Below are 22,372 nucleotides of genomic sequence, written 5' to 3' on the forward strand. Positions count from 1 at the left end.
CCCACAATGTCCAGAAAGATGGTACCATCGGTGGGGTCTTTTTCATGCAGTCGATAGAGTGAAACATTTTTGATATTGTTGGTATAAAACATACTTATCTTACTGCGCAAGATAAAACAAACTGCATGTGCGCTTCTGCCTTTCATATAGATGGCCATGATTTAAGTAAAGAAGTTTCCAGACATCCCAAAGAACTTCCACACGGAGTCACCTCAAATATGTATTAAAAAAAAGATGGCAGAAGAAATTCTCAAAAGATCAGGTAATAAAAGATCTAATTTTGGAAACTTTCTGCAAAGGAAATTGTTACTTCTTTTGTAACTAAGATTATTCATCAGTTATTTCAAAGAAAGAAGCTATAATATTTGAACTGCAATGCCAAACAGTATGTTAATCTGTACTGATTTTATATTGATATTCATATCAAAACTTATAATTATATAAACATGTATATTCCCATTTGTAGATACAGTGTGAAACCTGTTGCTAATGGTTCCATACTGAATGCATTAACATGACACCAGCACAGATGTCAAAGACACCCCTTTGTACTGTGTATTGTGCAACTTGAAATTGATACACATGCTTTGCTGACTGTAACCAGATACTAGGTTGTTCATGTTTGAGTGTGGGAAGTAAAAGTTATTAAAGCTCAAACATTAATGGTATGACAATATAAATCTTGTGTTGGGGATTGCTATATTGTGTGGTGTTTCAGTTTTTTCCAATGGATCAGCTGATGAAGCACTGCAAATGTAGAAGAGGATGACCACAAGGCTGTGTGACACCCCCAAAACCTTTCCTTTTCTTTTTTTTCAACTAAGGCATGAATATTTTTTCAGTCATTTAATTTATTTGCCCTATCTATTAAAGCTTTTTTTTAGAAGATGTATATTTGTTTATGCAGTCAAACACAAACTCTATTAAAAGTTGTTTTCCTATTTCAGTTAACAATCAACGATGTGTGTTGTCTGCATAGGCATGACATATGATTTACTTTTTTTTTTCTGTAACCTGAGAGTGTACAATAGTAACTTTTTAAAAAAAAAATTATTTGTGGTTTACAAATAAATGCATTGAGGGCACATGGGAGCACAGACATCATACGTAGACGCCTCATTGTGCGCTGGAGAGTGAACCAGCGTCGCCGCCATATTGGATGGGTCTCCGCTTTCAAGTCCTGATGTAGAGTCAACGTAGTTTCCCCACATTCCTGTTTTCTGTGAAACAACGCGTATATATAACAAACACACAAACATAACACTTTTCTACTAAATTGGTTAATAAATAATGATAATACAGTGAATAATCTACTAAAATGCAAATTATAAATTTTAGTACTATTGAGGTGCATATGGAAACATATTATATTGTTATACTATTATACTTCACAAAAAGTTTTTCGTGGTAGCCTAATTACCTCCGCCAAGGAGGTTATGTTTTACCTGTGTTTATTGTCTATTCGTGTTCCAGATTACTTAAAAACTTATGGACGAATTTTCATGAAATGTTTATGACTTGTTGGAAATGCGAAAAGGAAGAACTAATTCTATTTTGGTGGTGATCCGGATCACTGTTTGAATCCTTGAACTTTTTAAAGGATTCTTTCATTGTGCTTGTAAGAGGTTTGCGATCTCCGAGTGCTCGTTTGAGTTCAAGATTGGCTTTTAAAAAGTTATAGACGGATTTTCATGAAAATTTTAAGAGTGGTTGAAAAGGAGAAAGTCAGCAACTATTCTCGTATTTTGTTCAGCATACTTTGCCATACCGGCGAAATATTGAAAGCAATGTGTGGAATTACATTTCACATGATTGAATAATAATTCATTTAAACCAGACAAAAATAGGTAGATAAATCCAAATGCATTAATAAACAATCAGATATGTTAGTATGAAATTAATTTATACATTTTTTATTACAGCTAACTTATTAGTTAAATAGCATTATAAAAATATTTTTTAGCTTGAAAGCACGTCGTTTTTTAATGTTTTATAGTGATCTGCATCATAACAATACATATGCCCCATATGCCCAAACCAAACTCTAAAAATCAGGTAAAAATGAAGTTATTGTTGTAGTTGAGCCTACACCTTACAAATAAATGCATTAGAGGCGGCACGATGAGCAGCGCGATACAATGCGGCGTCTGTATTTATATGTCTATGGCAATGACTGATAGACTGTATACATGGGTTTCTTTAGGACCGTCCTGAAACCAGAAGTACGTCGTCATCATGGCTTCAATATGCTGTGCGAGAGAGACAAGAGACACCTAACTGCAGTCGCGGTGACGTCTTCGTTTAGTAAAAAGCAATGTTCCGTTAACGAAGTATTGCTTTTGAAAAGCCGAATATATGAATATCTTTGTAACTTTTATAGAACTCGTCGACTTGCGTGAGCGTGGATAGGATTATTTTTGTGCGATTTTCTAATGTTTTTCTCGTAGATTTTCAATGTGGCACAATTTGCTTCTAATGTCTTTGCTCATGTCCAGCAGAAATCCTCGAGGTGAGCTCATTTTTTCCTTTTTGCCCCTCGCATACTGATCACACGATCAACGCACTTTTCTGTTTTAGCAGAAAATATCAAGTAAAACCTTTGTCCTGTGCGTCATGTTTACCACGAAGCAGAAACACCCACTACGATGCATGCAAAAAATGCTTTCCATCACCCGTTTTATTTGGCTGTAGTATTTACAAATGTTCATCAGTACCAGACGACAAAACTGCAGAATAATGTATTATGATTGCGTGTTGACCAAAAATGTCCTCCAGTGTCAAATACTTACTTATAGAAATGAAAAATAGATATATTCAAAATTCACTCAAAAGACAAACATAAAAATAACTAATCGATTTAAAGATGAGAATCAAATACGCGTGTCCAGGTTTGTGGAAGCTGGTGACCCAAATGCAGGAGGCAGACCTGTTTTAATCCTCACACTAAATAAAAAGCTAACACAATGAACCAGCAACTGAGAACATCAACCAAGGGGTATAAATACACAGAGGGAGTAACGAGAAACGGGTGAACTAAATCAGAAAATCAAAACCAGGTGAGCGAATGCACAGAAGCAAAAAGGACAACAATAAACATGGGAGCACGACTAGTAAACAAAACAGGAAACCAGAACTAAAGAGGCAACACAAACATTACATCATGACAACACAGGGGTTATTTACTCAGAGAAAGAGAAAAAAATTGTGACACTTGTTAAACCCGATGTTATATACACACACACACACACACACACACACACACATATATATATATATATATATATATATATATATATATATATATATATATATATATATATATATATATATATATATATATAACATCGGGTTTAACAGTAGTTAACAATAGTGTCACAAAATATATATACATATATATATATATATGTATGTGTGTGTGTGTATATATATATATATATATATATATATATATATATATATATATATATATATATATATATAATTTTTTTTTTTTTTTTTTTTTGTAGATAATAGCTACAAAGCATCTTCTATTATCTTATAAAGTTTTGGGTTTTGCATTATGGTGCACACGAGGGCAACGGACATAAGTGCATTATGTCCCCCTCCCACCCCCAACAGCCATAACTTTCCTGTTGGACTTCTGATTATGGATATGGACTGATGTGTCTGGAATAAAGAATAAATGAATGGATGAATTATTTGTAAAATTCCACCTGTCGGGCTTTGCTAATGTCCAAAATGAGAAAGCAAGAATATTTATATGTGGCACCCATTTGCCCCATTTCCGTAGAAAGTCTAGTTGTTTTTCTCCTCACCAAGATATGCCAAATACATATTTGTATGTATTCTTCTTGAATGCAACGCGCTCATGTCTGCAATAGGCAGTGGCTTGACTGTTGAACCCGAAGAACTTTTTCTGCTACTGGAATCAAGACATGACGGAGAAATATTGTGAGTAAATGGTGTTTTAATTATCTGTCTAACAAGTGGCATAGTATTTAATGTGCAATCTGTGCTATATACAAGTACAACATATCGCTGCTGTTTCGCCACCTACTGCATCTTTCAGATTAACACTAAGACACAATCTAACCTTAGCTTTGCTAAAGAGGGTGTGCACTCAGATCTTTTGGGCTGGGCTAACATTAGCTTTGCTAAGAAGCTGTCTTTTTAATCAGAGGCTGGGCAGCATATGTTTGCCTTTTGGTGGGTTGTGTAAAATATATTTGTGCTTAGTCACTTACCCGACCTAATATGTGTAACTAAATAGCATAACGTATATAGTCACTGCTAATGACAGTCCTCTCAATCTTGAAATTACAGCGATACTTCTTATTGACATACCCTTGAAATGTATTGCATTTGTTTCTGGTCTTGTACATTTTACATGTAACCATTTTGCAGACTTGGTATATTTGTTATTGCTTGTGTAAAGCTGGCATATTTTAACTAGCTTGGCACGCTATTATAATACCTCCCAGCTGTTGCCTGGTTTCTTCTGCAGACCAGTCACCTGGACTGATCTTCTACTCATACTCCTTCGCCAATAAACTGGTCATTTGTCCATTACTCCTCGTGTGTGGCTGTAATTTCGGATCCTCACGGTAACTCATTACATACTACAGGACACACAGCCGAAGAGCTGGGGAGCTCCTTCAGTGAGGGACTGCTTCATCCACTGTCATGATGTGTGTTTTGTAATCTTAGTTTTGGTCTCTTGTTTTGTATCTTAGTTCTGGTTTCCTGTTTTAGTTTGTAGTTTTCCTTGTTTAGTTCTGTAATGTCTGGTTTCCTGTTCATTAGTTCGCTTTGTCTTGTTTAGTTCATTCACTTCACCTGTGTCTCGTTTTGTTCCTGTGGATTTATACCCCTTAGTCTCTGTTCCTCATTCCTGGTTCATTTTGTTAGCCTCCTGTTTCAAGTATATTAGATTAAACATTTAGATTCAACATTCCTGCATTTGGGTCCACACCTCCACCACCATTCATCATGACATAATGAACCAGCCATACTCTGGAGTGTGGAGTTACTTGTACAGGAGTTCTTGTGCTGAGAGGCAGCCAAGAACCTCCCAACTTATGAAGGGCTGGATCCCATGCCTTCCAGTTCTTCACATCCACATGCCAGGAGAAAAAAATCAAGCAAGCGCTGTAAGCAGGAACCCACAGTGACCGTTACACCCAGCCAACTGGTAGGAATGCTGCTAGGGCTGGATGAGTAACCAGAGCCGGTGGATGGGGTGGTCCGGTCTGGTTTCGTGAGAACCAGCTTCCTGCATTCCTGTGTCAAGTCATTTTGGATTAAACATTTAGATTCAGCATTCCTGCCTCCAGTCCTGCATTTGGGTCCACACTTACACCACCACTCATTGTGACATCCACACTGTGAAGGAGATGTACCACAAAACTTTTCTCCCTGCTGCTGTCAGACTACAACAACAAACATCATGCTCGCTAGTCTGCAGACAAGTGGACAATAATAAACAAATAACAGACTTATCACTTATCTCGTATTTGCAAATAGTCTTGGACCTTAGTTGAAATTAGCAGGTAGCCTACGACAGGACATGGGATGATTCAGCATGAAACTATTTAATCAAGTTGTAATACAAAATTGTACACTTCTAAATTATGCCAGGTAATACAGAGATGTGGAAATTATGAAATGGACAAAAATTTTAGTTTAAAGTTTTAGACATAGTGTCCTTATATGCTTGTCAGTGCTGGAACTCTCAGAACTTTTTAGACCAAGAGGTTTCAATCATCATAAGGCCTGATACAGTCTTTGCAAAGGGTTGATTTCATTATATTTTGTTTACAAACTCTTATATGTGTTTTCATTGTGTTATAGGGCATTTTAAATCATGATAATCTAATATTTAATCAACAGCACTGGTCAGTGGTGGAAGTTCAACAGTGGTTCTTGGAGACACTGCAACTTTACCCTGCAAAAAGCCTGACACCAGTGAGGCCCTCACTCAGATCTCATGGCAGAGGAGAACAAGAGCAAATCCCCTTGATGACAATTTCTATGTAATTGACGCAACAACCGGACCTCGGTTTGTAAATGGAGGAGATAATCGCTTTACATTTGTTGGGAATATTGATGACATAGATGGAACAATCCAGTTATCCAATGTAACACTGATGGATGAAGGAACCTACACATGCATCATCACTTTGTTCCCCAGTGGAAATCACAGAAGAGAAATGCCTCTTAGATTGCTTGGTAAGTTGAAGGTCAGTGTTTAAATCTTCTAAATGTTATGTTTATGTCTGCAGAGGAAGCAAGAGAATTAAGTTTGCTTTGACCTTGCTTTCATGTTGACGTTCTTATTTTCCTCCTAGTGCCTCCATCCACAAGCCTGGAGGACAATCCGGTTATTTTGGGAGATGAAGAAGTTTTCATTGCAAACTGTACAGCTGCAGGTTCAAAACCTCCTGCTGAGGTGAGGTGGAACACAAGTTCTGTGAGCATAATACTGAGGACAACAAGCATCTCCACTCAGCATGAGAATGGTACAGCCACCACAGTCAGCTCACTTTTTGGAAAACCTTCCAGAGACATCAATGGTGGTTTGGTCCAGTGTGTTATCACTGCTGAAGGACTGACAGAAGAAAAAGTCTTGCCCTTAAAAATACAAGTGCACTGTGAGTACATGTTTCTTCTCTTTAACATACCCTTACCTAATTGTTGGTACCATGCATAACTTCAGAGATGTGTCTGACATCCATCAGAATTTCTGGTGTGTTTCTTTCGGCTTGGGACAGAAGTGAGTCAGACCGTAGAGTAGAATTTCCAATAATCAGACATTTTCTGTTTTCTGGGAGTTTTATTCCTCACATGTGGAACAAACTCCAGGTCTGCTAAAACTTTCAGCAGTTTTCAATCAAAATTCAAATATTTTCTATTTGCCGCCTTTTATCAAAAAATAACATCTCTCTAACTTTTATTTCATGCATTTAATCTTTTTCTCTTGGTCTAATTTTAAAAGTTAGTTTTAATGTAACTTTTAAAGCTCCCCCGCACTTTGCTGGAATGCTTTTAGTGACTCAAGTTTGCTTCTTTGATTCACATTAGAGTCCATTTGTGCTTTCAGACATTTCAAACCAAACCAAATTTTTCTGAGCAAACAAAGCTGAAGCATTTCCATATGCTAGCTTTTTATGTGTGTTGAGTAGTGGTTGATGAATTGATCTGAATATTGATAATATCTATACCATTTGTGGTGTTGATGTTGATATGTAACAATGTCATAAGTTTAGTTTAACTTTAGTTCCAGTGTCTCTTCTCTATGCAGTAGGCGCGGCTGCATTTCAAAGAAGCATCCTTGTTGTCTGCATCTGTCTTAATCATAGCTCTTGTCACACTTAGGATGGAATTTTTTTGCATATATCTCCTTTATGACACCTTGAATACAACACCACAGTGATTACATGTTGGGTGTGAGCAAACTGTAGTTCAAGCTTCAGCTAGTCATGGGAGAGGTGTGAGAAAGTACTTTTTTTCAAACTGGAAAAGCAGCAATTTGAGAAGCAGATCATTCACAGTAGATGGATTAGGCTCGGCGTTTTTCCTTTTTCCTTTCTTTTTTTAAGTTTTTTTGGAGAGTTGGCTATAAAAGTGAAAGTGATCACAACTTTAATAGAACAAAGAAAAAAGAACATAAATGGGGCATTTCCTTACCCTGACTGTCTTTACATTCAGCTCTACTTATCTGATTATTCAGATAAGGCTTCCAATAATCAGAAATTTTCTGGTTTCTGGGAGTTACTAACTAATTTTAAGACAAAAACTTCTCTTCCTGTTTTATTTTTTGTTTGTTTGTTTTTTAAAATAATATTATTTTTCTTAAAATAGTAACTAATACCCCTTAAAATACAATAGGAAAAACACATAGAAATAAACTAATTTAACATTGCCATACTCCAGAGGCAACAAACAAAACAAAACGTCCGCTACAACCATAGACTGTATATTAAGGCTACAACACCAGCAGAGTCCCAGTGTTAGACAAAACCACATGAAAAAATTAATGGCAACGTAATCTGTGTTAATAAATGTCAGGCTGCATCATTAACTAAAAGTTTGCTGTGTTATTTCCATGGGATGCCAATCAACTTACTGGCAAAATAAATAAAAAAGATCATAACCATTTCCTATTTAGATGGGGCAGACAGCTTAGATACAAGGCAGAGGCGGATACAAAAATATGTCAAGATAAATGAAGTGAGATCCTATTTTAATAGCCAGTCATAGGTGAAAACAAGAACATGAGAAACAAGATCACCAGGGAGTGTAGTGTTTTAGTGCCCTGTCAAGAGATCCATGCTATGTAGCCCCTTGAAAATGAGCAAACCAATAATTGCTCTACACAATCCTCACATTTAATAATTCAACACATTGCTTTTAAACAAGCAAGAGCCATTTAATAAATTAGTTTTTTTTAACAACAGTTACACTCTTAATTTACCTGTTTTTTTTTTACAGTGTTCGTGTGTATGTGTGTGTGTGTGTGTGTGTGTGTGTGTGTGTGTGTGTGTGTGTGTGTTAAAGAGAGAGAGAGAGCTTTCTTGAATTAGAAATTTACCAGTGTGATGAAATTGTTAAACTCCATGGTGTTCTTCAGGAAGTTTGATAACGTGAACCCATAAAAGGAAAAAGCTGTGTGGTTGACTGATCATAAGAACCGTTGAGCTGTTACTAAAGTGATAAGCAAATACTGACATGGGAAGGCAGATGCAGTGACAGCTGAAAATGTCAACTCGGACTTAAGGCGGGACAGGAAACCAGATCATCCCAGCGTGACATCCAGTATATGATATATGTACTATGATATGTACAGTTTCTGAGACATTTTGCATCACTTTATGGTACAAATTTGCTTTAAATCCGATGGAACAAAACCTGATACTGGTACATGTCTTCTGCTCCTAAATGGACAAAACCAGAAGATTACACAATAAAACATGTGACTTATCACATGGTAATATATCGTAAATGTCCCTAAAAAATGTTGGTACGATTTTAATTTACATTCTGTTAAAGGGACAAATAAAGATCTCTCATTGAAAAAAAATGAAAAATTTTTTTTATGGGTTGGGTCTTTATGGGTTAATAATGGCCATAGCTGAAATCTTGAGCTGGAAAAGCCGTTGCTGTTCGTGTATGTTAGAACACTGAACTGAACACTGAGCTGTTTAGATTTCATTGTAAAATGTGTGTATCAAAGGATTAATTTCACATTCATTTGTCGCCTACTAGGGCTACAAGAGTAGGAGCATTCTTACAGTGCCTTATTGTACTGGTTTGCACAGCATGATTGACATTGTGCCTGGCACACAGGGGCGGTTCCACCTTGGCCTTTCTGAACTGATCACCTGATATATTTTCTTGTACTTTTTGATTATTCGTCATTCGACTCTAAAATCAAAACATAACAATACTGTATTCTGTCAATCAGCTTCAAGATAGCATCATGTAAATTAAATTTACTGGATGATATATATGATTGATTATTGATAATTTGCATGATTTGCACTCTCTTTATATTTATATATATATTTATGTTTATGGCGTGTAATGTATTAAATTGTGGAAAAGTTACTCAAGGGGCAAGCCACTGAATGTTAATTGGTTACTCCAAGTTGTCCCTTTAGAGTGTGAGTGTGAATGGTTGTTTGTCTCTCTGTGTTGGCCCTGTGATGGACTGGCAACCTGTCCAGGGTGTACCCTGCCTCTTGCCCAATGATTGCTGGGATAGGCTCCAGCTTCCCACAACCCTGAATAGTAGCTTGCGGTTTGGAAAATGGATGGACGTTCTGTGTGAGTGGGATGATCTGTTTGAAAAAGAGAGTACAATCGTAGGTATGTTCTTAAACTTTGATGTTTTGTCCTTGCGTGAGTGTGATGGTTTGTTCCTGATTACATGAATAACAGAACTCCCTGTGTGTTTGCAGTTTCGCCTGTTGATGTGAGCATTATGGCAGGTCCCAAGGATTCTTTTGAATGCAAGTCTGAAGCTAACCCAAGTGCCAACATTACCTGGAAAAGGTGCAGTATTATAAATAATTAACTCTTAACATTATTTTATTTGCATAAACAAGCAACCAGTACTCTGGAATATTTGCTTCATTTACACATAATGTTTAACAAGAGTGTTGTTAAACATTATGTCAAAGATTGTAGACTGAGGTGGTGGTCCCCCTTTTCAAGAAGGGGGACCGAAGGGTGTGCTCCAACTACAGGGGGATCATACTCCTCAGTCTTCCTGGAAAGGTCTATTTGGGGGTTCTGGAGAGGAGGGTCTGTTGGACAGTTTAATCTCGGATTGAGGAAGAGCAGTGGTTTTTGTCCTGGTCACGAATCAGTGGAACAGCTCTATGCCCTCTTTGGGGTCCTGGAGGGGGCATGGGAGTTTGCCAAACCAGTCTACATGTGTTTTGTGGACCTGGAGAAGGTATTTGACCGTGTCCCCCAGGGACTCCTGTGGGGCGCACTCTACTCATGGGGTACCTGACCCCCTTGTACGAGCTGTCCGGTCCCTGTACGACAGGTGTCAGAGCTTGGTCTGCATTGCCGAGAGTAAGTCGGATTAATATCCGGTGAGGGTTGGACTCCGCCAAGGCTGCCCTTTATTACCGATTCTGTTCATAACTTATATGGACAGAATTTCTAGGCACTGATGTTGAGGGTGTCCAGCTTGCTGGCTTCAGGATTGGGTCTTTGCTTTTTACAGATGACGTGGTCCTGTTGGCTTCATCTGGTCGTGATCTCCAGCTCTCGCTTGAGCGATTCGCGGCCGAGTGTGAAGCTGGTGGGATGAGAATCAGCACCTCCAAATCTGAGACTATGGTCCTTAGCCGGAATAGGGTGGATTGCCCTCTCCAGGTCGGGAGTCAGGTCTTGTCTCAAGTGGAGGAGTTTAAATACCTCGGTGTTTTGTTCACGAGTGAGGGAAGGAATGGTGCGTGAGATCGACAGGCAGATCAGTGTGGCGTCTGCAGTAACGCGACGTCTGCAGTAACGCGACGTCTGCAGTAACGCGACGTCTGCAGCAACGCGACGTCTGCAGTAGTGCGACGTCTGCAGTTGTGCGACGTCTGCAGTTGTGCGACGTCTGCACCGATCTGTCGTGGTGAAAAAGGAGCTGAGCCAGAAGACAAAGCTCTTGATTTATCAGTCAATTTATGCTCCGGGGAAGAGACCCCGGGGAAGACCCAGGACTTTCTGGCGGGATTATATCTCTTGGTTGCCCTGAGAACACCTTGGGAAACCCCCCTGCAGAGTTGGCAAATGTGGCTGCCGAGAGGAAAGTCTGAGCTTCCTTACTTAGGCAGCTGTCCCCGCAACCTGACCCTGGATTAAGTGGCAGAAAATGGGTGGATGGATGGATGGTTTAACAGCAGCACCAGATAGAAAATAAGTGTTTTTCTGGAAAATACATTTGACTTTCAGCTGAAATTTTTAACTTTCTTACATCTGCACCCTTGTTCAAGTCATAAAGTTAAATTTTAAATCATAGACATAATCTTAGAGGTGGACACAGAGGACATGTCCCCTGCACTTTTTCAAAAGGCTGTTTTGGTCCTCTGCACTTTTTACTGTTCAAAAACAATGTTTCACTATAGTAAACAGAGACAGTCAAGCACTACAACCAAGCAGAAAAAGGCTGCTGAAGCTGAAATCAGTTTCCCTTAGTTTAGATTGCCTTCAAGCTCCTCCATTTGCTCTGCGTTTGTGTGACTGGCTGTCACTTAACATTATATACGCACCAGTAAGCTAGTCTGCAGTCACGAGCCCTTGTTAATATGCAACTGTAAGTTGGCCATTTGTTCTGCCTGGGTAGGGTCAGCTGGAAGAATTGTATTATCAGAAGTGTAATTTACACTTTTTGAATAGATTTCCACATGTGTATGTGCATGCGTGTGTGTTGTGTGTACGTGTGTTTGGTAATGAGGCGTAGCCAGGATGTAAACAAAAAGCAAAACAAACAAACAAAAAAAACCCAAAACATGTGGACATAAGAAATGTCTTTAAAAGTTAAAGTGTAAGTTACTCAAAAAGCATCCGTTATAATCCTTCTGGAGCACCTTCACTGGTTCCATAAAGCATCACTTTAAGATACTTCTCATCATTTACAATAATGTTATAAAGTGTATTCTTTTTGGAAGTGCTGATGAATATATTATTATTATTATTATTATTATTATTATTATTATTATTGTTATTAGGAAAAACACAACTACAAATTTATACATCACAACTCATGATCATTTTGAAACTTCAAGGATTGATGTACCTTTAATTGTTCCAAAGTTCATGACACGCATCAATGTATTTTTGTCAGGTGATGAATCGTAGAGATGCAGAAGGAGGTACAGGAGGAAGCGCTGGAGTAGGAAGAGTAGGAGAAGCTGGAGGAGGGAGAATAGAAGTTAGAGGAGATGGAGGAGAAGAAGCTAAAGGAAGGACAATAGGAGACGCTGGAGGCTCAGCAGTGAGGTAGAAAGAATAAGCATATGTTAGTCTTGACATTAGGCATTGTGATGCTTCGCCCTTTAAGGACCTGGTCTACCATTTGGTAGAGGTAAATTTGCAGTAACTTTCATTAATTTCTTTAACAAATTGTGGAAATAAGCCTGTGTGAGCCATCTCTACCAACTGGTTTGGGTATGTAAAACCCAAAGTAAGTGTTTGTTATAACATTACTGTTTCAAACTCCTATCATTTCATTGTTGTTACATTTTTATTAACTTCTTAATTTTAACGTTTCAACCATTTGCTAAAAAAAAACAAAAAACCATTTATTCTGTTTATTCTTGTCCAAAACAAACAGAAAAACACAGAGAAACATTTTTGCCTGGCCTTTTTGTTAGTGTGAAAGTTAATGGGTTAATGCCACCATGCTATGAACATGATGTTCCATAAATAAGTGTAAAACTGGTGGTACTGAGTTGGTGTGAAATTGACTGACAAGGTGAAAAACAGAAGTGAGAGATAATGTTTTGCTACATGCCTTACAGCCAGTCACACTGGAAAAGGAAACATTAAGCCTAAAAATAGCAATAGAAAATTCAAAGAACTCTAGGAGTACACAGTGAGCCGAAAGATCAGTTTTATGTCCCTCCCACTTCTGAAATCAAAATTTCATTCTCGTTTAAAATTGTTTTGCTTTTGTTGTAGAAAAAAGGAAAATTATTTAGAATATGAATGAGGGAAGTTTACAAAGTTTATTACACAGAGTCCCTGTCTACTTTTAAGAGCAAGTTGAAGACTCAACTCTTCAAGAGCACTTCAACACTTAGTATAGCTGTATTTATTGGAAAGTTGGAGAACTTAGCACAGTTCTTTGCAACAAACTTTATGATATTAATTCTTTGTATTGTAACACAAGTGACATTATATGGTGGGAAGGGAGTAAACAAAAAAAAAAAAAAAAAGCCTGTAGCACTTCATGCAAGGATCCGCATCCAAGTGGATAGTCCACTAGCATCTTCCTACGACGTCCTCAACTGTTTAATTTTGTGCTTGTGTTGTTCTCACTCATATGTAAGTTGCTTTGGATAAAAGCGTCTGCTAAATGACTGTAGAATAGAATAGAATAGAATTTAAGAAAACATGTTGATGGAGAGCGCCATACAGACTCTTGGGAAGTCCAGATAAGTTCTGAAGAACTGGACAAAAGGAAAGATATTTTCCAGCCCAGAGCAATCTCAAGCCTCTTTCTGTCACGTATGAGAATGATAAGACACTCTCCTTACAGTCTTTTTCCCATAACACTTATGTCTTATCATCACAGACACCTTGCTCCATTGCCTAGTATCAGCACAGGGACAGCACACACTGACTGTTTTCAGGTTCTGTTCAGTACAAACAGCAACATTATCAGCATATGCACACAAGTGAAAAGTAAAAAAAAAACCATTGTTTCTCTTTATTTTCCCACAGGAACGGAAGAAATGCAATGAAACACATTCTCCTAGTCTCTTAGTGCAGACTTGAATGGGTTAAGCACTTACTTCATGGATTTTTTTTTCTGTTTAAAGGTCTACTAACTATTTATTTTCACCCTGAACAGTTATGACAGATGAACTCACATGATCCTGATTTCATAGTTTGATGTGTTCCATCAGGTCTCTCCATCCCTCAGGCATGATCCATACCCCAGCAATTGCATTTTTTAAATTCAAACACATTTCAACTTTTTAGCTGTAAGGAATGCTTTATGGAGACAATTAAATATTGTTCATTACAGTAGAAGAGGAGAAAATCCATTTATTTATATATAATCATGTACAGTAGTTACAGCTCACACCGATGTAGAAAATAAATTCCTTTCATTAAAACAATACAGAAACTGGTATCAGTAGCAGTATATAGAAAGATTTTTTGATAAGTTTTTGTTTGTCTGGTTTTTGTTATTTAAGATTGTTCCATCCATCACCCATCTGTAATTTTAGTTATTGCTGAGTTAAAAGTTAATGATGGACATGATTGGGGAAAAAAGGAAAGATAGTGAGCGAAGAGAAGAGAGAAAAAAAAAAGAGACTGAGATACAAAAGACACGAAAGAAAAAGCCACAGTTGTACAAACAAAATAGAGAAACAGAAAACCAGCTACAACACCTGCAAAGAAGCTTAACAGAAAACCTGTCATGACCTTGATAAGAATATGTAACGGAATCATCAGGAGCACTTACAAGAAGAAAAACTGAGAAAAACATGAACAAATGTCTGTCAAACTCCTGAATCTGCCTCATCTCTGATTTGGGAGAGTCGACCTACAGAAGCGAGATGTACCCGTCTGGTGTCCTTGTGCAGCATGAACAGCCAGGAGCTCAACACTATAAAATGAATTAAATTAAATTAAATTAAATTAAATTAAATTAAATTAAATTAAATTAAATTAAATTAAATTAAATCAAACAAATGAACGAAACGACAGAAAGAAAGAAACGAAAAAGACTTCATTAATCCCAAAGGGAAATTCAATATTGTTGTAGATAATTTATGTTAATTAGAGGAGGTCTTGTTTCTGAGGCTGATGGCTGCTGGCAGAATGATCTTCTGTATCTTTCAGTCTTACAGCAGACTTGATGCCTTTCTCTGAACACACTCTGTTGATGAACACACTGTTGAAGAAGTATCAAGATGGTGGAGATGATAGTTAAGTTCAAGAACGACCCAGGTTGTTTCTCTCCTGCCATTTTAGAGACAATCCAATGATTTCTGTTGAGTCTTTCGGCTTCCTTGGCACCACCACCACCTGGGAGCTCAAGTGGGAAAATAACTTCCTCACCAAGAAGTCTCTACAGAAGGTCTGTTTCCTACAACAGCTGAATGTGTTGATGGTGAACTTCTGCATGGCCATCATCAAATCCATCCTCACATCCTGGTCAGTAGTGTGGTTAGCTGCAACCACAGCTAGGGATTAAGTACGGCATTAAGTGCTCTGCCAAGAGGCGATCAGCTGCAACCTCCCATATCTCCAGGAGCTGTACTGCACCAAGACCTGGAGACATGCTCTAAGGCAGTGGTTTCCAAACTTTTTCTGCAGGGCCCCCTTTTCATCAGTGACAATAATGTCGAGCCCCCCTTCCCGTCACATGAACCAAAGAAACATACTAAGAAATGCCTCTTTAGTTTTAGTTGCTGTATTTTAGGTAACTATAATTGAATCTGGGTCAGTACAAATATCCATTCTTCTGCTTTAGTGTGAAACATTTTAAACCAGAAATCTCTGCAAACTACTTTAGGTGAGTGGAGTTGTCTATGAGACGGATGCGGCTTTAGTAAAATCACTTTGTTTGGCTTCATATTTCATTATATTAGATGGTAATATTTTGGTACATGCAAAAGTCACTTACCATTGATTATTACTATTACTGGTCAAGCAGGGACAGATATGCTCCAACATAGTTTGTTCTCTTTTTTTTTCATTATTTGAAGTCTCTTTTGTATATTTGCCATAATTTCCTATGAGTACTTTTACAAATTCAAATACTCCAAAGTTTTATTTAGCCTTCCCGTGAACATCATGTCATCACAACCATTTCTCTCCCACATCAGTTCCCTGCTGAACAGTAACTCCCCCCAATAGACACTTCTGCCAACAAAACATTTATCTTTTTTTCTTAATCTGTGTATATTTTAAACTGTATGTAGGATTACCTTTTTTTTTTTTTTTTTCCCCCACTTCTGACTCTTTGATGTATCTGCACCTGATTGAAGGGGGACTCCAGAAAACTGCAGATAATGACTGGTTATTTATCTTATGTGACTGTAGACCTACCACAAAGGGATTTTAAGCCACCCAAAAATGCACAAGCAAGCTGGAACACAAAGAAATACTGCCTTATAATTATAGGAAATATTTTCATAGACATTGGTGTGGTAACACATCGCAAAATACCCTTTGTTTACTAAAGTCAAACAAGTTCAGTTAAAAACATCCCGTAAACATGTGATTATAACTTAATCAGAATCAGAACAACTATCTACATCCCTGGGGGGCAGTAAAGAGGGCAGCGAGCAGCATGAAAAGCAACAGAAAGTTCAAACGCAAAACAATTAACATAAGTAAATATGAAACAAAAAAGTTAACAAGGTTAAGGTCCTGGTTGACCTGTTGAGTTCAAAAGGAGAACCGCTTTGGGAACAAACAAAACCCTTCTCTGGGTTTCCCAGGCTGGAGAGCGGAACCTGGGACCAGATGGCAGCAGCTCAAAAGCTGGAAAGAGAGCATTCGAGGGGTCCTTACAAATGTGACCAGCCAGGCCACGTGCCTGCAGCTCATACACAGAGTTCAGATGGCGGGCAAGATGTCTCCTTGTTCGGCATGTAAGTTTAGGTGGACAGCCGAGTCTTGGTAGGTTTGCAGATGTGGCGTACTGTTTCAGTTTCCAGATAAGGTATTGATGAGTGCTCTGTAAGACGTTCAAAGCTTGGGGAGTCTTTTTTATAGCCTAAACTGCTTTAAACTTCTCTACAACTTTATCTCTGACCTGTTTGGTGTGTTCCTTGGACTTCATGGTCTTTTTGCTCCCTAACATACTCTTATCAAACACCCGAGGCCGTCACAGACCAACTGTATTGGTACTGACATTAGATTACCCACAGATGTACTCAATTTAGTCTTTCGGCCAACATTCAGTCATTCAGGAAACTTCTGAAGGCAATTGGTTGCACTCAGTGAAAAGAGGGCTGAATACTTTTTAACACTGCACTTTTCAGTTTTTTATTTGTGAAAAATAAAAAAAATATATGAGTAATTTTCATTGTACTTCACAATTGTGAGACATTTTGTGTTGGTCTTTCACATAAAATTCCAATAAAATGGATTTATGTTTGTGTTGTGTAATGTCTCAAAATGTGGAAAAGTTCAAGGGGTATAAATACTTTTGCAAGCCACTGTACCTCTTGAGGTATGAGTGTGTGTGTGTGTGTGTGTGTGTGTGTGTGTGTGTGTGTGTGTGTGTGTGTGTGTGAAGGGGTGAGTGTGATAAATAGTCCTTTGAATGAACAGCATAACTGAGCTATTAAAGTCACTTTGAACAATTGGGTGTTGACTGGGTGTTGGCCATAAGGGATATGTTATTATCTCTGAGCTAGTTCTGCAGCTGCTGGACTCCTTGAGGAGCAGTAAAGGCAACCATGACTTGACGTGACTTTAAAACCCTGTAACCCCAACTATGTCATCAAGAGATGTCATTGTTGCTCTTCCCAGGGCAAAGGTTGAACATTAGATCCAGTCTAGTGGCCAGTTTTTGACAAAAAACTGTTGCAGTGGGTCAAAAGTTGAATTTGTGATATTTTAAACTAAATAACAACTTGATTTGCAACTAATTTATAACATGATTATTAGCCAAATGGAGCCTGTGGTGAAAGTATTATCTAAACGTTTTCTCTTTCAGATCTGGCAAGTCTTTACCTCAATCAGCCAGAGTCCAGGGTGCAGTACTGCAATTTTCTAGCCTGACATCAGATCTGACTGGCCTCTATCAGTGTGAAGCAAGAAACCAGTATGGAAGAAGCGAAGCTTTTTTCTATGTTTATGTCTCTGGTAAAGTTTTACTGTAATTTTGCTTTGTAGTGTGGCCATTAGGCTGTTCATGCTTTTTGAAATTGTCACTGTTTTAAATTATCTGACTTTTTTTCCCCCTTTATAATTAGAATTATGTCATTCTTTAAAGGGAGATGTGATGTAACTAGGATTTGTCAGTGCCTTACTTGCCGTTTATAGGCAGAGGTTTTTTGATGAGGGAGCTCAGCTGGCAGCTATTTGGTGTGAGACCGCAAAAGACAGAAGTAAAAACAACTTAAACCTTTGAAATTCATGAATGTTCAAGCAAATTTACATTTCCAAAATTTACATTTTCATATTTGCATTTTCTGACTGTTATTGACTTAGTTGTATTAGCAATACAAATGCATGCTGAAATGGCAAGATAAAGCGAATCCCATAATTTGCTTGGGAGGAACATAGTTTTTGTTTGTCATATACATATATGGCTTTATCTGATATCACCCTTCCTCCTTAGCACATATATACATTATTTACACTGATTTATATTCAAGACTTAGTTCATTCTCTGATTGACAGATGAGATACCAAGTGATAGAAATAGATTTTGTTTTTAAGTAAAATTTAAACAGTTCAAACAGCCCATATCATTCAGAGAGCAAAGATTGTTTGTTTTTGTTTGTTTGTTTGTTTGTTTTTATCAAAGTCCTTATTGCAACCAGTGATTTAATCAGGATTGGACAGAAATCTAGGAATGGCACCATTAAAAGTAGTAAATTTGTTTATACTGATTGCTCTATTTTTCCCCCAGCTTGTTTAGGAAATACAGTGTTCCAGCTACATCTCTCTGAAAGGAAACTGAGGGCAGAATGAAAACACACAGAAATGTATTAGACCTAAGTGTGTTCTTGATGACAGATTGGAAAGAGTGAGAGTTTCTCTGCCCACAGGCCGAATATGGAGAAAATTCTTAGAATCATTATGTTTTCTTAGAATTTCCCATAAAAGTGAAAAGTAGATACCAGTAAGCATAAAAGGCATTCCTAAAGATTCTTAGCTCTGAGAAGAGTTTCTGAGGTGAGATCTGCTAAGAGCAGGAAAGAGGACTTCTAAGAGCTTTAAGAGTTCCTTTAGCAAATTTAAAAATGGGGGACAGAAGAAATTTCTCAAAACACTGGATGACTGTGTGTTAATGAAATGCTATAAATTGGATCATGCAAGAAGCATGGTTTCTCTCATTAGAGATGCCTTTTTTTCCTCCAACTCAATGCCACAATGCAATATCACCGGAAATGATAGTCATTACAACACTGAGGTATTTAGCAACAGGTAAAATGAAAAATGGAAATAGAAAAAGGAAGTTGAAATGTTGATAGACTTTTTTGTCCATTTCTTGCCTTCAGTTCTTTTCTCTTATGGTTTTATTCTCTCTTGTGTCTCATTTCCTAATAGAAGTCAGCCAAGTTGGTTGGGTTTTATTTGGTCTTCTGCTTGTCATTCTCATTGGCATAGGAGCATGGAAACTCTATCAATCTGGGAAATGGCGAAGGTATTATCGACAGAAGCAATGCACCTAAGCTTAATATTTATTGCTACTTTTAAAAACAGAATATGAACACACATTATACATACTCTGTCAACAGCTGTCTTCCAGGTGAAGGAGAGTCACAGGAAGATCCAAGGCCTCCTACATCAGCACCAGCTGACCCAAGTGAATTGGTCAGATTACAAGAAGGAAGCCCTGTAAGTAATTCTTAGGCCCAGATCTAGTAAGGGTTTGCATGTAATAAAAAGTGCAAGCTCACTGTACACACACACACACACACACACACACACACACACACACAAAAAAAAAACAACTGATCTACAAACAGCACACTGTGGGTTGCATCTTTCAAAGGCCCAAAATAACCAGTTACCATCCAGTTTACATGTTATTTCATGTGTGTTGGGAGAAGAAAATGTATTAATTTAATTAATAACATTAATTTAAGACCTGCAATGTGATCTATGAAACCTGAGAGCAATTTTGCATATAGAAACTGCAACTATGTTTATTATGTTTCAAAAGGACATGGAAACAGTTTGTGTGTGTAATTGCACACATGGTTGCGGTTATTGTTGCAAGAAGGAGACATCAAAGGAAGGAGGAGCAAGGAGAAGCAGAAAATGTGTTTTTCACCCTTGTGAACATTTTTTTGAATGAGGAAACAATCATCAGAACATATCACATATCCAGCATTGCCATTTTGAAGATGGTGGTAGAAGACAGGACGTATATGGAGGGGAGTTATGTATACCTGTAAATGATAGGTATTGCATGTCACAGCTGGCATCCCCAATCCGTTTTTCTAATGTGTTTTCAAAGTCTTATGTGTCAATGGATGGTCAAGGCCATTAAGTTTCCGTGTTTTCTTAGAATAACCAAAGAAAATGATTGTGTGCAAAATATCTACAGTCAGTGCATTATTCTTTTATTTTGGAAAAGCAGTATTCTGTTCTCCAAGTTGCGAGCTGGCAATTTTTAAACAACTGGCTTATAGGTGGGTCAGTTTATAAAATCTTTAGTAAGAAATAAATGATTACTTTATTAGCAACAAGAGACTGTCATATTAATTATTTTCTTTGTAATTTTTTTTTTTTTAAATCCATTTCTATTATTTTATCACATGCCGATTTTTCTTTTGTTTATCTTCTAATTTTGTTCTTTTTTAATCTTCTCACATTTAGGTCGAAAGTTCTTCAAGGGAAGCAGACTGATGTCATTTGAAGTGCTCAGGCTTGACTAAGCAGCAACCACCAGCAATGACTCCCATTCTCTAGGCTGCAGCCTAGAGGATCTGGGCTGGATATTGGGCGGAGTTGGATGTCAAATGGGTGTGGTTGGATGTCTTTTTTTTATTTATTTATTCTTTTGTCTGTTTTTTTTATTTAAAGCCGTGACCTTTTGATTGACAGGTACCTGATCTGCTTCAAGTACAAAGGACATAGAACAACCACGGTTTATCCACTTAACAGTGTGACTTAGTTTTATCCACCTTTAGCTGTGTATCTCCTGTTAGTTCCAGGTTTGCTTGGTTAGCTACAGGCAGCTCGGAATTCGCTTGTTGTCCATCATCCACCCCTTTGCTCACAGCCCCCATCTCAGCTCTACATCTTTGCCCATATTTGTATTTTCCAGGAGAGATGACACACATGACCCTGCTAAGATGGCAATGGTAGGAACCGCCCACCGAATTTCAATTCAGCTCTTCAAAAACTTATGAGTGACGTTATGGAGGCTCTGTCCATCTTTTTATATACAGTCTATGGGTTTGACCAACGATGTTATTCACTTAGTTTGGAAAAACAAAATTATAGACTGCTAGGTGCATTTCGTATTGTTTTAAATTGAAGGCTAATTTTACTTTGCAAATCTAATATAACACAAAATTGTATCCTTTATATTTTCCAGCTGGTTTGCATTGTCTTCTGATAGATTTTGTTTCTGTTCCTACTGTTATTATAGGCACATTGGAAAATTACAACCAGCATAGTTACTGAGTAGTAGCACTGCAGGTCATCAAATAAGATGTACCAATAAAGTTCTTTGTTTTTCACAAACTCACTGTGTGCAGGGTGTGTCAAACTCACAAAGTCAGCATTATCTAAGGTCAAAATTAAGCTGAGCTGCAAACTCTGATGGAAAACAAAATATCAGCTGTTGCCTCAACAGCATATTTTGACTTGCTTGCTAACCTTTTTGATTCCTGTTTCCTAACAACTCCTCTGACATGTGAGATGTGCCTGAATCTTTCCACCTTGACTTTTTTTCCTGACTGCTCATGGGAACATAAAGACTGGAAGTTCACAAATAACACCACAAAGGCTTGTATTTATGGTAAATATACTAATCCGTGACCTTTTACTTGTCTTTAAGCTTGTGTTATGTAGCCACATTTCCAGTTATATATGTAATGTTTTCTAGTTTGTTGTAATGTCTTACCTTTATTTGTCTGTTTTAACTTAATTCACAGGTATTTGCTTTGTAGGAGAACTGGCACTATAGTAAAGATATTAGAAGTCAAGTTATGATAGTCGCCCAAAGCCAACTGGGATAGGCTCCAGCTCCCCCGCGACCCTGAATTGGATTAAGCAGTTCAGAAAATGCATGAATGAATGAATGAAGTTATGATAGCATTCATTGCTTTCTTTTGCTATTTTAGTAGTTTTTGGGACATTGTTGACATGATTCCCTGATAGTATCTAAATGAAATGTATGTTATTAAAAGCAATTGTTGCAATGTGTCTTGTCGTTATTGAAACAGGACTGCATACAACGTAATTTTAAAGCAACATAGTGAGTTTG

At 37.7% G+C, this 22,372-nt stretch overlaps 1 protein-coding gene across 2 annotated transcripts; it reads left to right on the plus strand.

Annotated features, from left to right (window-relative positions):
- Window positions 1-2,340: 2,340 nt before the first annotated feature.
- Window positions 2,341-22,170, plus strand: LOC306766241 (nectin-4-like). 2 transcript variants are annotated; one of them, XR_013771590.1, is made up of 9 exons: window positions 2,341-2,509; window positions 5,890-6,228; window positions 6,348-6,650; window positions 9,960-10,053; window positions 17,915-18,063; window positions 19,477-19,573; window positions 19,668-19,767; window positions 20,755-20,901; window positions 21,206-22,170. XR_013771590.1 is itself a non-coding variant. In XM_079253888.1 (8 exons), the coding sequence occupies exons 1-8, from the start codon at window positions 2,455-2,457 to the stop codon at window positions 20,782-20,784; spliced, it is 1,167 nt and encodes a 388-aa protein (XP_079110014.1). In that variant the 5' UTR covers window positions 2,341-2,454; the 3' UTR covers window positions 20,785-22,170. The 2 variants fall into 2 exon arrangements, 1 of the variants encoding a protein (XP_079110014.1); XM_079253888.1 differs by having other exon boundaries at window positions 20,755-22,170.
- The last annotated feature ends 202 nt before the right edge of the window (window positions 22,171-22,372 follow it).

This window comes from Telmatherina bonti, assembly GCF_933228915.1.
Source record: "Telmatherina bonti genome assembly, chromosome: 15".
NCBI lineage: Eukaryota > Metazoa > Chordata > Actinopteri > Atheriniformes > Telmatherinidae > Telmatherina > Telmatherina bonti.

Excerpts from the sequence above, each read along its gene's own strand:
- LOC306766241 (XM_079253888.1), top strand. The coding sequence starts at position 2,455 with ATGTGGCACAATTTGCTTCTAATGTCTTTGCTCATGTCCAGCAGAAAT. Across the intron at positions 10,054-17,914 it reads GCCAACATTACCTGGAAAAG|ATCTGGCAAGTCTTTACCTC; the intron begins GTGCAGTATTAT and ends TTTCTCTTTCAG. Across the intron at positions 19,768-20,754 it reads GATTACAAGAAGGAAGCCCT|GTCGAAAGTTCTTCAAGGGA; the intron begins GTAAGTAATTCT and ends TCTCACATTTAG.